This window comes from Cyprinus carpio, unplaced genomic scaffold (genome assembly GCF_018340385.1).
Source record: "Cyprinus carpio isolate SPL01 unplaced genomic scaffold, ASM1834038v1 S000006701, whole genome shotgun sequence".
In the NCBI taxonomy this organism is placed as follows: domain Eukaryota; kingdom Metazoa; phylum Chordata; class Actinopteri; order Cypriniformes; family Cyprinidae; genus Cyprinus; species Cyprinus carpio.
Genome location: NW_024879310.1, coordinates 226,697 through 243,282, shown reverse-complemented (window position 1 = coordinate 243,282; position 16,586 = coordinate 226,697). Strand labels below are relative to the sequence as shown.

At 35.4% G+C, this 16,586-nt stretch overlaps 1 protein-coding gene across 1 annotated transcript in view; it reads left to right on the top strand.

Moving 5' to 3' along the window:
• LOC109073458 (cell adhesion molecule 1-like) overlaps positions 1-16,586 on the top strand; it is a 171,891-nt gene that overhangs the window by 117,379 nt on the left and 37,926 nt on the right. Inside the window, exons 4-8 of the mRNA XM_042755448.1 lie at positions 4,662-4,814; positions 6,667-6,804; positions 9,941-10,099; positions 12,063-12,159; positions 12,408-12,580. Coding sequence (XP_042611382.1) covers positions 4,662-4,814; positions 6,667-6,804; positions 9,941-10,099; positions 12,063-12,159; positions 12,408-12,580 — 720 coding nt within the window. The remainder of the gene's footprint in view (positions 1-4,661; positions 4,815-6,666; positions 6,805-9,940; positions 10,100-12,062; positions 12,160-12,407; positions 12,581-16,586) is intronic.

Here is a 16,586-nt window from a genome sequence, read left to right as displayed (position 1 = left end):
CGGTACAGAGTGAAAAACTAGTAGTTTGATTTCGCTAGGAACTATTAGTGACTTGTCTATTTTTAGAAACTAAATTTCATCTGAAACATTTTTTGATATTATTTTTTTGTAAATTAAAGCCTTTAGTAAACTATTTAAGGGGCCTTTAAACAATATGGTGCTTAAAAAAAAATCTAAAATATTTTGATTATAAAAAAATATTTTTTCAACTATTATACAAGTATTTCAGATATTTGAAATTTGATTCATGGATTTAAAAAAAATAATACATTTTCATAACATGCTGAAAGGTAAAAAGTCATAATTGTTTTTGCATTTAAAAACGATAAATTTGCATTATAAAGAGTGCCTAAGGTGATATGGTAATGGAAAAATTAGATGAGATGAAAATTACATTTAAATGCAAATGCAGTTTCTCAGGGGAAACGCAAAAGTTTTGCAAAACACAAAGCATTAAAATATACAGAGTGAAACTGGGTGGTACAGACAGGGCCAGCGCTACCTATAGGCAGAGCAGGGCCTCTTCGCTTCCTAGGGCCTTGGGCATCCCAAGAGTTTCCATATCTGCTTATAATACGCGACTTTTGGGCTTCTGTTTTTGCTAAGTTGTGCGAAAAAAAAAATTGTGGGTGGCGAGTGGTGGTTTTTGGGCTTATTTTTAAAAATATGGTTGCCTGTAATGAAAATCTGACAAGCAACTTAGTTTCTTTACATTTATGTATATAAATAATAAATAATATTGAGCTTGTTTTTGAAGCTTTGGTTGCTTATTTGTCTTGTGAGAGTTGGCAACAATGGTAACATCCCCTATACACTAGTCCACCAGTCAAGACCAGTCAAATACTAGCCTCATTGTTCATTTGATATAGTTGAATTGTCCCTCACCTGCAATGAAACCAATTAACGCTGCAGTTTCAAAGCAGGTCCCGCCTTTTGAATGTTTGCCGTAACGAAAACATCCTTCAGGTGTTGCAAAGTAGTGATGGAAAGTTCAGATAATTTTACTGATTAGGAAATCTGAATCTTGTTCAGCAAAATTAACGAACCCTTTTTCAAGTGATTTCGTTCATTCAGCTAATTTCGGGTCGTTCGTACTTTTGTCATGTCACATCCCATAAGGTTAACTGAAAGCTATGCAGTTTTTACAGGGAAGAGAAAAGATTAGTTCATCTCACAAGTCTTTGGGTTTGAGTCGTTCGTTGAACACATGACAGCCCCATATGCATAAGACTATGTAGTCTGTACCAGAAAAAGAAAAGATTAGTTCACCTCCCGAGTCTTCCTGTGTGTCCAAAATCGTGTACTGTCTGAGTAGGTACTACATTTGAATTTACTTAGTGACTGTTAAAAAAGTATGTTCTATAAAGCATGAATTTGGATAGTATGAGTGAAATTTGGACATAATACATCTGCCATGTTGTTACTGTCACATGACCTACCAGCGTCAGTTGCGTCGCTTCATCACCATTCATAAACCCTCTCCAGTGGCCTCATGGGATAGTGAAGTGTCCATCGAATGTGCACTTCAGAATCTGGGCTGCAGAAGTAGGTCATCTGGGAACTCTTTGCCTACTGTTTTTCGAATACTGTGAATTCGGACATACTGTACTACTCGCCTCACATACTGTTTTTTGCTTACTATATAGTAGGCAAGTATGTGATTTCAGGCACAGGGTTGGGGTCTGAGTCATTCCTTTTTTTGTCACTTGTCCGCTTTAGGGACATGCCGGTATCAAATTTTCCTGTTGCGATTAATTGATAATGTTTTGTCACGGTATGCGGTATTATCACGGTATTGAAATTAAGTTTCAAAAAAGTGGTCATAATACAGTAAAACAGGTTAAATAACTTTTTTCTTATAACAAAAATAACTGAACATTTAAATACAATAAAGCAATACAAAAAATATAAAGTTAAAAGTTTTACACCGATTAAAGTGCAAAAGAACTTAAAAGACCCATAGGTATCACGTTACAATAAGACCTCATTAGTTAACCTTAGTTAATGCATTAACATTCACAATGAGCAATAGCTACATTTGCTACAGAAGTTATTCAAAAAATTCAAGTCTTAGTTCATGTTACCTCATTCAATAACAAAGTTGCAACTTTCGATTTTAACAATGTGTTATTAAATATTGGAATACCTAAGATTAATGAATGTTCAGAAGAATTTTTCATTGGCAGTTTGTTAACTAATGAAGCCCTAATGTAAAGTGTTAATGACCAATAAAGAATCAAAACACTTTCAAACAATATCTAGGACATGTTGTAGTCCAGATTAAAATGAAAAAGATTTATGGAAATATATAAATATTATTTTATATTATTTAAATGTTTAGAAAGTAGCAGCTGCTTTTATTTATGGGGTTTCCATGGTAACGGCTGCATTTTCTGCAGTTTAGCGCCATCTGCTGTCAGAGAGTGAATGTGCGTCTCTCACGTGTTCCTCCATGTGCTTCTCATGCGTGCTTGTTTACATCAGAGCTCACACGGGTCTTTAAAGCAGCATACAGCGGTGTTGTGCATTTTGACCAGCTGATGGGAAAAGTATTCTTAAAATGCATTCCAAATTCTGAATAATTATATATTACAAATTATTCTCGGTATTTAGAAGTGCCCACGATAACAATACCGTGCATATTCATTACCGCGATATATCGCATTACCGAATACCGGCACAAGTCTAGTCCGCTTCCCGGATCTGTAACTTGTAATGTTGTGTTATATTTAGGAATCATTAAAGTGATTTTCCCCTTCATATGGATAAAGTTTAAAACATTAACCAACTCTTTAATGTTATGGAAAAGAACCATTATAAAGAATGACTCAGACCCGAATACTTGGGAGATGAACCAGTCATTTCTCTTTCCGGTTCTAACTGCATAGCCTCTAGTCTATGGGGCTTCATGTGATGAACGAACCACTAGAACCCGAACCCGAAGACTCGAGAGGTGAACTAATCATTTCTGTTTCCTGTACAGTCTTTTGGAAGTTGCTCATGCAACAAAGAAGTACAACTCCTAATGCAGGTGTGTGAGTTGTCAACATTTATTTTGCAATGTATTCTAAATATAAAATTCTTCTGTCGATCATTGTTGTTTCTGGACAGATCTTTTAACAGGTTATTACTAGTTTAAAAGAGCGTGAGCGCCCTTGATGTGCCCAAACGTGACACTTTGAATTTGCGCATACAATGAATGACAATGTGTCAAGAGCTGACTAGCAAAATAGCTACAAAAGTAAAAGCAAAGGAATTTGTATTCAAAGTCAAATTCCAAACACCATTTAAAAAAAAAAAAAAAAAAAGATAAATAATAAAAAAGGGGCCTCATATGTCTGTATCTTCTAACATTACTGCTCTAACATAACACTTAATTTAAGTTTAAACTAGAAATTAACTTCTTTTCTGCTTAGTAGTAATCATCTCTTTCACTTCCACTTTTTGTGATTTGTGTATATAGTGCATATTTAAGGTAACAATGCAATACATAATATCATATTATTATTATTAATAATATGACCATATATGTAGTCAATATTGATTAAATGGGAGGGGGAAATCCTGCCCATACCCAGCTAGGAAAGAAATGATACAGAACTGATGTTCATTTACTGAAGTGGTTTTCAGGAACTGTGTATAAATTACTGAAAAATTACTACTAAATAATAATAATAATAATAATAATAATAATAATAATATGTCGGCTAAAATAACATCCTCAATAAACAAAAGAAGAGATTACCTAAGATAAAGTTTGATTAATATGTACAATATGTACATAATATATACAAAAGTTTGGACACATTACTATTTTTAATGTTTTTTTATTTTTTTTTAAGTAGTCTCATCGAGCCTGCATTTATTTGATCAAAAATAAAGAGGAAAAAAAACTGTAAAAAAAAAAAAAAAACAGCAAGGATACGTTACATTTTTTTTTTTTGAAGTGATAGTAAAGAAAGACTTATATTGTTATAAAATATTTCTACTTTTTTAAACAACTTTTAAAAAACTTAGAAATCCTGAAAAAAGTATCACAGGTTATAAAATAAATATTAAGCAGCACAACTGTTTCTAACATCATATTAGAATGATTTCTGAAGGATCATATGACACTGAAGACCGGAGTAATGACTGATGAAATGCAGCTTTGCATCACAGAAATAGATTATATTTTAAAGTATAGTGAAATAGAAAATTGTAATAATATTTCACAATATTACTGGGGGGGGTTTCCGTTTTTTTTTTTTTTTTTTTTTTTATCAAATAAATGCAGGCTTGATGAGCATAAAAGACAGTACTTTTGACCGGTACTGTATAAAATAAATACTACATTTAAAATGAAATGTTGTATAAATAAAAAGGTTTGGAATCATATTTGTTTCAAGTGCTTTTTATTGGGGGTGGGTGGCCTCCAACATAAATTTTGCCTAGGGCTTCCAAATGTCTAGAACTGGCCTGGGGTACAGAGTGAAAAAAGCTTAACATTTAGATTTTGTTAGGAGCTATTTTAGTGGGCAGATAAAAGAAGACAAACAAACTGTCCAAATATCTGAAACATTTCTCTTGTTTATTGAGCTATTGTTAAATCACACTCACGACTGATTCGTCTACTTCCTACTCATCCACATCTGTACGCCCCGCTCTTTATGTTTCCCCAGCCTTGAAGGACAGTAGGTTTCAGCTGGTTAACTTCTCAGACAACGAGCTTCTGGTGTCGTTGTCCAACGTGTCACTCTCGGACGAGGGACGGTATGTGTGCCAGCTCTACACGGATCCCCCGCAAGAAGCCTACGCAGACATCACTGTGCTGGGTATGACGTCTACCTTCAGAATGCTTAAATCCTGATTATCGATTTACCTCATTGATTCGTTCACTCAATTGAACTTGTCTAATTGAATCTCACCATGACACAATATCAACCAATTACTCTCATGCCGTTTCCAATAACACAAGCCAAACAAAAAGGAACAGATGTTGCGCTATTGATATTGGTAGATCGCTTTTGGCAGGCGTATTGACTGAATTCCTCTTAGATGTTGAAAAGGCTACATCGAGCAATTCGGGAGTTAGCTTTGTGTGCCTCTTGCATTGAATGACACTAACATTAGAGGTTTATTATGCAGCATATTTGGACATCCTGGAGAGCTGAATGGAATTGAGTGCTCTCTAAAGTAGCATGAGTTTTATGAGGATATGTGTTCCTTCACAGCATGGACCCTTAACCACAGGATATGAAAGCATGAAGCAAGATATTAGAAAAAGAGCCCTCAAACGGCAGCTCTCGTTGCGACAGACGCTTTAGTGCCATCAGCAAAGAACCATATGAGTTAATGTACTATGAAAAAGTGAAACATGAGTAAAACAGTTTGTCCAAATACTGTCCAAATACACAATGAAATGCTACTGTATGTACCGCTGATGTTTCATGGATTTTTTTTAAAACAGTTTGGATTGTTGCTTATCTAGCCCTGCTGTTCATCAGCCTAACTGAGTTGATGAAGCTGGTGCAAAACCCAAAATACCCAAGGACCCTTTAAAACCAACCCAGACCAGCCGGACCTAGATTAAGATGGTATTCAGCTGGCTAGTTGTTTTCATCCTGACCAGTTCAAAAGTGCCCAATAACCCATTGAAACCAGCCAAAAGACCAGCTTGGGCCTATGGTTGTTATCCTGGTGAAAAAAAAAAATGCTTAAACCAAACAAATCCAGGTTTAGAATGGTGACTAGCTATTTTTTCATCCTAACCAGCTGGAAAATGCCCAACCCCCCACAATGCCCACAGCTTCTAAAGCTCAACAAGGATGCATTTATTTGTTTAAGAATATAATAAAAACTATAATTTTGTGAAATATTCTAAAATTTTAAAATAACAGTATTGCTGCTTATACATATTTTACATATTTAACCCATGATCCTTTTTTGTTTGTTTGTTTTTTAGATTCTTTGAATAGAAAATTCAAAAGAACAACATTTATTCAAAATAGAAATCTTCTGAAACAATGTTGAATAAATTAAAGTATTAATTTCTTACCCCACTTTTTTAATGGTATAATGGTTTTCACAAAATATTTATGCCTTTACAGGAATAAATTATTATTTTTTAACTGCATTTATGATCACATAAATGCCTTGGTGAGAATATGAGACTTCCGAAAACATAAAAAAAACTTGTACATTTAAAAATAAACATTTTATATATTTATATATTTTTGTGGCAGTTTTTTACAACACATATTGTTCCAAAGAAACTGCAAAAATAGTGCCTTTCAAAACCCCACTGAGGAATCCACAGGTGACAATGGCGACCCCCTAACATGGTTAGGTGGTTTGAGGTAGAAACCTTGAGAGGAACCTAGGAAGTCTTGCTGGTTTAGCTTGTTAAAGTGCCTGGTGGGAGAACCAGCACACCAGCAATCAATGCTGGAAACCAGCATCCAAACCAAAACATAGGGTATTTTCAGATAGAATTTGGGGGTGGGGGGTAAGATTGTCTCAAAAACACCTTTTCCACTATGTGCGCTTTATTACCAGAATTGAAGTTCTCGATAGTTATCGGCACATCTTAGTAAAATAACAGTCGAGCACACAGATAAAAAAACATTGATCCGACGCTGAAGAGCTGCCACACCATCTCTAATCCTGCTGTTGATCTTCTGCCAGTTCCACCAGGCAACCCAATCTTAGAGTCCCGCGAGGAAATCGTGAGTGAGGGGAATGAGACGGAGATAACCTGCACCGCCATGGGCAGCAAACCTGCTTCCACCATCAAATGGATGAAAGGAGACCAACCACTGCAAGGTCTGACTCCGATCCAAGGAAGATTGTTCAGATAAGTCTGCTGTGATTACTGATGTCTCTGATCTGCACACAACACACCACGGTCTAGATTCTGACTTTGTAATGACTTTTAATTAAGCCTTCAAAAGGTGTATCCGGTGAATTGACAAGATCACAACACGCAGGTCTCTAAAAGGGGATTTTTGGTGCTTTCAGTCAAGCTTAAATAAGTAGCTTTGAATGAACTCCAACTGTTTACCTCCCACTCAGCAAATGCTGCCCACATATTAGTTCTCGCTGGTTAAGGCAGTGCGGGCTGGCATAAACGAGTGGATGTGCAAGCTGGTTAATGTGCTTCTGAACAGCTTTTCTCCATTAGACAGCAGGGTGGGACTGTTGAATAACATGCTGATAGACTACCTGGGGGAAACAGAGGCAAACATGGCAGATGATATGGCTTATTTTAACAGAATCTAGGTTTAATGTGTCAACTGTTTATGGATTACAAACATCACAGCTTCATTAACTGCAGTGAAAACAGTCAGATAGTGGCCTAAGGCAAGATATTTTGTCTGCTAAATGGATCAAATACTAGCTAGTACGCAGTAAGGATCAAGGAAAGCACACATTTAGGTTATAATGACTGGTTTGTAATTAAAAAGTGTTACTCTGAACCAAACAAACTTTGTTGTCATTACATATTGCTTACAACACCATCGATTGTAAAGCTTTGGATGATTATTATTATTATTTTTAAGTGTAAAGCAAAATTTTGATTCACCTAAGAATATAATTATTTTATTTACCAAATATCATATACTTTATGTGAATGTTTTCACATCGTTCCACTTTGGTCTACTAATTTAAATAATATCTTCTTTATATATATATATATATATATATATATATATATATTATGTGTGTGTGTGTGTGTGTGTGTGTGTGTGTGTGTGTATATATATATATATATATATATATATATATATATATATATATATATATATATATTGAATTAGCTTTTATTTTACAGCTTTATTGTTCATTTTAGTTTAAGATTTTTATTAGGATTTTGTTTATTTTGCTTTATTTTGATTTCAGTTTTAGTTTTAGTAATTTTAGCAAAGCAAAAGAAATTTAATTTACTTGACTTTTTCTTTTTCTTTTAATATTTCTTTTTTTTTTCAGTTGCATTTCAGTTACTGAAGATGTTTTTAATAGTTTTAATTAACAAAAAATATATAAAAACATTATAGTGATCATAATTCTAGTTAATAATTGAGTTTTTTTTTTTTCAAAATATATAAAATTGCAGTACAGTATGATTAAACTGCAACAAACAACACTGTCCCATTCCCTATAATGTGGGACACGATAATTTTTTTTACAATTATTAAATTACAAAATTAGTATGATCCTTGATGAAAGGTCTTTGTGCTTTGAAGTGTCTTTGGTGTACAGTCACTGATGTATTTTTTGTAACAGTGTCTTAGTATGTGCTGACAGAAGAGAAGGGAGATGAGCTATAGGTCAGTGCCGAGCTGTAATTATTTCCCACTTCATTAGGTCCAAGTAAACCGTCATACTCTGTGCTGCAATTAGCTCAATGCCCCTGAGTCTAGAAATTGTCTTAGGATGAGGGCTAACATGATGGGCAGTAACCCTACAGGCAGCTACTGACCTCTGAGCTGCTTTATATGAATTCATCATGGTCACATGTCCTGACCATCCATCATAAGATATCACATAACAAAGACGTAATAATGTTATATTAAACCAGTGATTAGCAGCAGTATTATTTTAGTATAATTTATATACTCTTATAGTAATATTGACATTTTGAATTAGCTTCTATTTTTAGCTTTTATTTTTAGTAATTTTGTTATGTACTTGATGTTAGTTTTTCTGTTTAGCTCTTTTATTTCAGTTTTAGTTTAGTCATTTAAGTACTTAAACTTATTTCAAGTGTAAAGTTATTTCAAGTTATTAAACCTTATTTAAACTTTTTTTTTTTAGTTTAACAGTAAAAACACTCTCTACAAACAGCTAAGCAATTAGTCGAACTACATTTCTCAGTAACAAGATGGTAGCATCGCTCATTATCAGTATCAAAGCTATATTTTGAAGTAGCAAGGTAGCGCTGTTACATTTTCCCTATCAATATTTGAACAATCAAGTCATGTTTCAGACAGTTCGCTCACACACCGAATCATTTGAAGCAGTTTCTCATTTATTAAAACAGTAAAAGGAATATTTTAAAACAAAAGAGGACAAATGAGCACTGGATGAAGTGGAATATTTACCTACAATCAACTGAAGCCAAACCTGCAAATGCATCCTATCGTTTGCCAGTGATTAACAAGCTCTTTATTACGATCAACACCTGCAGCTTGTGAATGCCTAGTAGTGCAGATAAAGACATTTTCCCACCAAAAGAGTAATGAAACAGGTGCACAAAAACACCAACAGTATCAGAAATTACCTTGACATTTTTGAAAGAACATTCTGAGATATTTAAATGTATAGTTCTGTGTCATGTAAATATCTTTTTCTGTCATAGAGCTTTTATGCTGTTGTTTTCTACTAAACATATCATGAAGGCATGAAGGTCAACCCTAAACATAACTGTCACTGAAGTCTAAGCAGATTGTTTGAAAACATACAAATGACATTGGTGGGTAATTTCTATGAATTCATACAAAGAGTATAATAGTTATGAACTGCCATGAGATCTTTGGGACTCAAACACCTTTTAAAAAAGCAGCTTAAACCAGTCTGAACTGGTTTGATGGTCTTAATTAGTATCTGATTAGTATCAGTTTAAACCACCAGTTGTCTAGCTCATGTCATCTATAAAGAAATAAATGTGGCAAATCTCAAATAAAAAACATTTAATTTTGCATGGTGAACAAACTGCCATGCAACCGTGTGCTTTATGTCCTGTTGTGCCCTATGCACACTGTATTAAGCATGACTGCTCGATGTGCACTCAAAAGACGTGTCTCTCACAATAAATAAATGTGAAATTTGTCTGGAGGTGACGGTATCATTCCTCGTGACCCTCCTCCCTCTCTTGGTGGCACTGTGTTATTATGAGCAGGCCGGGATGGAGAGAGCTCGCTTGTTATGGCTGACATGTCACTCTTGTGGCTTTTCCCAGGTGAGGCGACTGTCGAGGAGTTATACGACAGGATGTTCACTGTCACCAGCCGGCTCAGGCTCACCGTCTCTAAGGAGGACGATGGAGTGGCCGTCATCTGCATCATTGACCACCCAGCCGTGAAGGACTTCCAGGCCCAGAAATACCTGGAAGTGCAGTGTGAGTCATCTCAAGATGAGGAGAAAACTCTACTTCAGCTCTACAATAGCCTCGGTTTAATCTTCCCACCTGTCAATCTGACTGGCATTGTGATGAACGAAAGTACCATTTGTTACACAATTAGACTGTTTATGAGGAAATTAACAGGAGTGAAGGCTAGGATTTAGCTTTACAGGAATAGTCCCCCCCCCAAAAAAAAAAAAAAAATAATAATTATTGAAGTGATTATGTTACATTTGTTTTTGTTTGTGGAACACAAAAGGAATTATTTTAAACCATCTTCAAGCAGTAGCTTGACTGACGTTGTAATGAATGAAAAAACCTTTTGTTCCACAATTAGACCATTTCTAAAGAAATTAACATAAGTGAATAATCAGTAGTCAATTTAACACGGTTGAAAACGAGGCTGAGAGGAATAGACTTACAGTCTTTACAATGGCACACACTGTATAAAGGTACTAGACTGTATTTTTTTTATATATTTTTTTGTCTATTGAAAGTTTTTTTCAGAAAGATGTTCCATCAGCTGAACAATCGGTATGTTGTTAAACAACAGTACAATCCATTGAACACACTCAGCCTCATTTTCATTCCTGTCAAAAATGAAATGTCACTAGTCTGACTAAAGTCTATAGTTCACGTTTTTAAGCATCGCCATGCAGCTGTTCTCCATAAATGACAGTTCATAGTGACAGCTAAGCTCCAAAAATGAACAGCATTAAAGTGGTCTGTATAACTCATACACTCGTACAAAATATCATTTTGAGTCATATGATAGCTTTACGTGAGGAACACACTGAAATTTGTTTTTATTCATCGATAATCCTCCTCTCCAGTGAGCTACAACCTGATAACTGAGTCCAGATCAGTGAACAAATCATTTTTCAGTGAGCCGATTCTTTTCAGCAAACCATTTCTTTCAGACTGAACGATTTGTTCATGAGTCAGAGTTCAACTCTGTGACTTAGTGATCCCGTCTGTGTTTACAGCTCACTGGAGGGGATGATTATGTGAATAAGAGGTTAAATGTCTCCCAAAGATATTACGTGTATTCAGAAGATGTGGAATATAGTGCATGAATCATATGGATTTTTCCAGTGGTGCTTTTTAATGTTTATGTGTCAGTGGTCACTATAAATTGGAGAAGATCCATTTTTAGTTGTTCTACAGAAGAAATAGTCACATGGTTTTGGAGAAGAAGAAATCAAGTGAGTAAATAATGACGGACATTCAATTTTGGGGTCAACTATTGCTTTTAACCCGGCCGAGGTCTAGGTATTTGCTTTAATTAAAACAGCCCTTTTCTTGTTACTTGTAAGCATGAAATGCTGTCCGCCAAATAATGCATTGATTAAGAGCGTTTGCCGCACTCTTTTTTGTGGCACGGGAAGTCCTGAAAAGGTTAACCTACCCTTTTGTAATCTCAGCAGAATATTAATTTATTCAGATAGCTGACTGCTCAGGGTGACCTTTGAGAAGAAAAGGCAGGAGGGATCAGCTCAACTGTAACAGCTTGACATTTTGACTAACATAGATAAAAGAGAAAAAGAAAAAACATTTTACAGTACTGTTAAATTGACTGTTTCAATTCATAGCAGTGTCATCGTTCCTCACACGCTTTACCCTGTCTATAAAAATCACGCAGTGTCATGTTCACACATTTTTAGGCTCACTGGGTTGACTTAATATAGTGTAACGTGAAAAGTGAAGCTCAGAAGAGCAGCTAAGATCTGCCGCCTTCATTGTACAGGTCTTCGTATTAAGCATGAATACATAATGCATATGAATGTATAAATGTGAATGCACAAATGATGTCCAAACCTGCCAGGGATGTTTTCTAATCAGACTGAGAGGCAGGTATATGGCTTTAGAATGATAATTAGATAGATACAATAAGGGTTTTGAGCTGAATCAACGTACTGCATTACAACTGGAAATGAGTGTGTTTGTGTCTTATGCACAGATAAACCAGAAGTGCAGATTGTAGTGGAATTCCCTGAGGGTTTGACCAGAGAAGGGGAAAATCTCGAGCTGACATGCAGAGCTAAAGGAAAACCGCAGTGAGTCCAACACTGGGCCCTCAGGCCACTTTACTCATTTCATGTGAATTTGTTTGGTTGCTTTATCAGGCAGATAATACAGATGATAACAAGAATAACTTGGATAGACAGACAGGTGCATCTAGTTTGCACAGGTGCTAATTTTACAGCAGTGCTAAAGTTGTCCTGAATAAAGCACATTTTCTTCTCCTCTCTGCCTCTGAGCATTTTCACACTGAGCACTAAATGATTACTCTGATGTTTTACAGGCCTCATCAAATTAACTGGCTCAAAGTGGATGATGATTTCCCCTCCCACGCCGTGATTACTGGCTCTGATCTCTTCATCGAAAACCTTAACAAGTCCTTCAACGGAACGTACCGCTGTGTGGCATCTAACTTAGTGGGAGAAGCCTATGATGATTACATCCTTTATGTATATGGTATGTACTTGAACTTAATCTGCATCTGTAAACAAAAATTCATAAGAGCAGAGTTTCCCATATGGTTAAATCTATAGTCTAGGACAAAATGACACTGTTGATAGCTAGTTCTCAATATTAGTCAAAGTCTTGGCTTAATCTGTGTCTGGATAACCAGCCCTTGGTGTCTACATGCAGTTGGCTGTGTAATGTTGTGTTGGGACTAAACGGTTTCAAGTACCTCATGCATTTACTTTTCAAAGATGTCTGATGTTTTGTTCAAGACAGAACTTATTAACCCTCTATTGCAAGAAGCTGCCTCTGGCTTTTCTTTATTTAATGCCAAATAAAATGGGTAATAATGAAGGGATGATTTAGGATGAACTAATAAAAGGTTTTTGGTCACGCAACATATTTTTCTGGAATAATGCACCATGTAGAGGACGTACATTTTTGCTTTGGAAAACTGCCTTCATTAGAGCATTTTTATTGATTTTTTTTTCATCCTTCAAAAATATGATTTATGTTTCTTAGTGAGTAGGCTTTATTTTAAAACATTTAGAGCCACATTCATTATTTGTATGTTTTGTGGAATTGTTTAAATGTGTTTTTTGTCCTGAAGCAACTCTGTGCGACAGTGGCATGCATATAAATGTAGTGGATATGGATTCACTATAATGCAGTTATTGTTTTAGTTGTTTTAGTGTCAACCTTTTTAGCGTTTAATTAATTTATTTATTTTAAATGTAATAAGTTTATTAGCTTTGTTCTTTACTATTTCTAACATCTTTAGCACTGTGACATCTGTATAACAACAACAACAAAGATAAGAATAAAAGTCTCTCGGAAATATTCACAAATATATAAATTAATTTAAAATGTTTTTTTGAATAATTTCTTTCAAGTGTTGTACAGCATACCTAAAAGGAAACTGCCATCAGGCCCGGATTATTACATTTTTTTTTAAATTTGTGTTTGATTTTACTAATGAGATCCATTTTATGCAAGACAAGCAAATCAGAAATGTCTTTTTCAACATTGTTTTCATAAAGTAAGCAATAGAGGGTTAATTGTTTTATTGAATATGCTTCACCTGAGAGTTTTTTATAGTACTTGTCTTATTAACACAGGAAGTGCATTGTGTTGGGTGCATGTTTAATCCTTAACAAGGGCTGACAGCTGGATTTTTCAAAGCCTGGGCAATAATTGCTATGACAGTGGCACTTGAAGCCTGGGATTTAACAAAGCTTTGCTTTGCTATAGAAGAATTGAAGTGTTGTTATTGTTTAAAGCAGGTTGTGTTCAGGACCGCTAACGGTCTGCCAGCTGCAGCTATTAGGCTATAGAGGAGGGTGGCTCGTCATTGAGGTGTTCGGTGCCACAGTTATTAGCCTCTGATAATGCTGATATCAGAGGCAGGTGTTTGGGAATGATGTCATCAGCGTCCCATCTGCAAATGGGAGAGTTTTGTGTGCATCTCATGCCTGGAAGCGGTTCCACTCCCAGGCTAGTTCAATGTCTGTCACCCCTACCTGAGCGAGCACCACCTGCTGATTACTCTGCTTCCTCTCATTTCACAGGCTGGAGGAATTTGGGGTCTATTTGCACCGAGAGGGTGTCTCTCAGAAAAGAGGAAATTTATTGCCGTCTGGCTTCGTTTAAGTGGCAGTTTTTACTTATAATCTCCCAAGCATTGTGTAATAAGGTGAATGAGGACTTTGCAAAATTATTTTCAACCATAAAAAGCCTTATTATAATGGAAATGATATGCATTTGTAGTGCTACCCAGAGAGTTGCTTTTTCTCTTTAGTACTGGGCTCAAAACGCTCGTGCTTTGCAGTAAATAAAATGGTTGTCTTCTGGTGCATTTCTAAATCAATTTACGCTAGCAATTGTAGAGCATGCCCAACCTCAGAGGACTGAAACAAGTGGAAAGACCTCTTGTACCTTGATAATCCTGGGCACACTATACTTCTACAGCCTGTCAGAGTTAATTTTAATGCTGCTTCTCAAGGGATGGCAGCTTTGCTTTTGCCACAGAGCATTTCCATTTACTGCCACAGTAAAGCAGTGACTTGTGTTTAGCAAATGCTTATAGCTCCTCAGTCTTTACTTTGTTTTTTCGTTCATTTTTTCATGACGCATTGAACAGGAAGATGTGGTCGTAGGAGACATTCTTTTCCTAAAATCCCAGAAAGCGTGTAGTGTAATACTAGTGAAACACTGGTCATGCCAAGACAATGGCAGCAGTGTAACGCTTTCTCCATTTCCACCATTACTGCATTCATGGCCTTCACAAAGGGGACTGTTTTGATGTCGGATCAAATGTTTTTGTAGGCTAATGTGAATTTGCAAAGGGACAGAGACATGTCACAACCTGATAAGCTTGTAGCGGAGATGCTGAGAGTGAAACCCCATCCTGTTACCGAAGCCTCTGGCACAGATAGTACTCGGGTAATTTCTCAGAAAAAGGCTTTATTTGTTTTGGAACTTGAAATTGGAATTGGATGGAAGCAGAAAAGAAAATAATTATAACAACAATAACAATTTTATATAATATAGGCAGGGTATTATTTCTGTCCAATAAGACATGAAGCATAGGTTAACTCTACAAAAAGACCTATTCAAAAAGTTGCAACAGTTCATTAAATAATATTAATGCATATGCAGCATAACATAACTTAATATAATATAATATAATACAGTACAAGGAGTTACAGTATGTGGTGAATGAATTTTCAGCATTACTCCAGTCTTCAGTGTCACATAATACTAAAGAAAAAATTATAAAAAGCTAATTACATCTGAATTTTCAGCATTACTCCAGTCTTCAGTGTCACTGATACTTCAGAAATCATTTTAATATGCTGATTTTCTGCTCAAGAAACATGTCTTTATTTATCAATGTTGAAAACTGTGCTGTGCTGCTTAATTTTATGAAAATAAAGCTCAAAAGAACAGCATTTTATTAAAATATAAATATTTTGTAACATTATTATCACCACTTTAGATCCATTTACTGCATCTTTGCTCAATTGAAGTAATAATTTATTTTAAAAAATCATAATGACCCAAAACTTTTAAACAGTCATCTATATAAACAGCACAAAATAAAACTTTACAATTATCTTAAAGAGCTATTTCTACCTGCTCTGACCTTTTAAAAATGAGTTTCATGGGTGTAACATGATTAAGGCGGGTTGAATTCAGTCACATTTAATATATTTGACGTGAATAAAATCTGTTAATTTAGTTGTTACAACATCTAGAACTTTTTTTAGGTTACATAACAAATCCATTTTACAGTGTGCTGTATATGCTTTGATTTGTCATGACACCACCTTTTTATGTTACAATACACCATCATGATTATCCTCAAATGTTTCTATTCTATTCCTATTCCATTTTATATCCCTTTATTCATTTTTTCTAGACAAAGAAAACATCTAGGGCTGCAAATCTAGCTTAAAAGCTTTGTGATATACAACTAAGTCAGCTCCAGTTCAAGTAAAGGACGGAAGTAATATCTTCTCGTTGGTAAATATGATGTAACTGTGCTGCTGCATGTATGCTTATAAAGTATGCCATGACTTTATAATCATTTTTAAGATATAAAAAATAAAAATCCAAAATCAAAATTTACCACTGTTCTAGTGGTGGTGGGTGGTTCAGTCCAGAAGCATCTGCACCATGAATTGGAAGACCAAGGCTTAAGTCCTTCCAGAGCCACTTTTGTTAGCTATTGTGCCCTTGAGCAAGACACTTAACCTCCTTTCACTGCAAGGGCATGACCCCCCCTGATCTCGGTTTGAGATATAAGATCACAGATATACAGTAAAAAAAGAGTGTGCATACTAGGTGCAGTTAACATTTTTAATGTTGAAAGCAACTTAAAGCAATGTTTGCCTACACATTCCCAACTAAATGGATCTGAAAGTTTTTATGGACGTTGCAGAATAATGCGCTATGGAGACCTACTGTAGCAATACCTTCTGCCAGTCCTAAAACACTATAGATCACTAGAAGT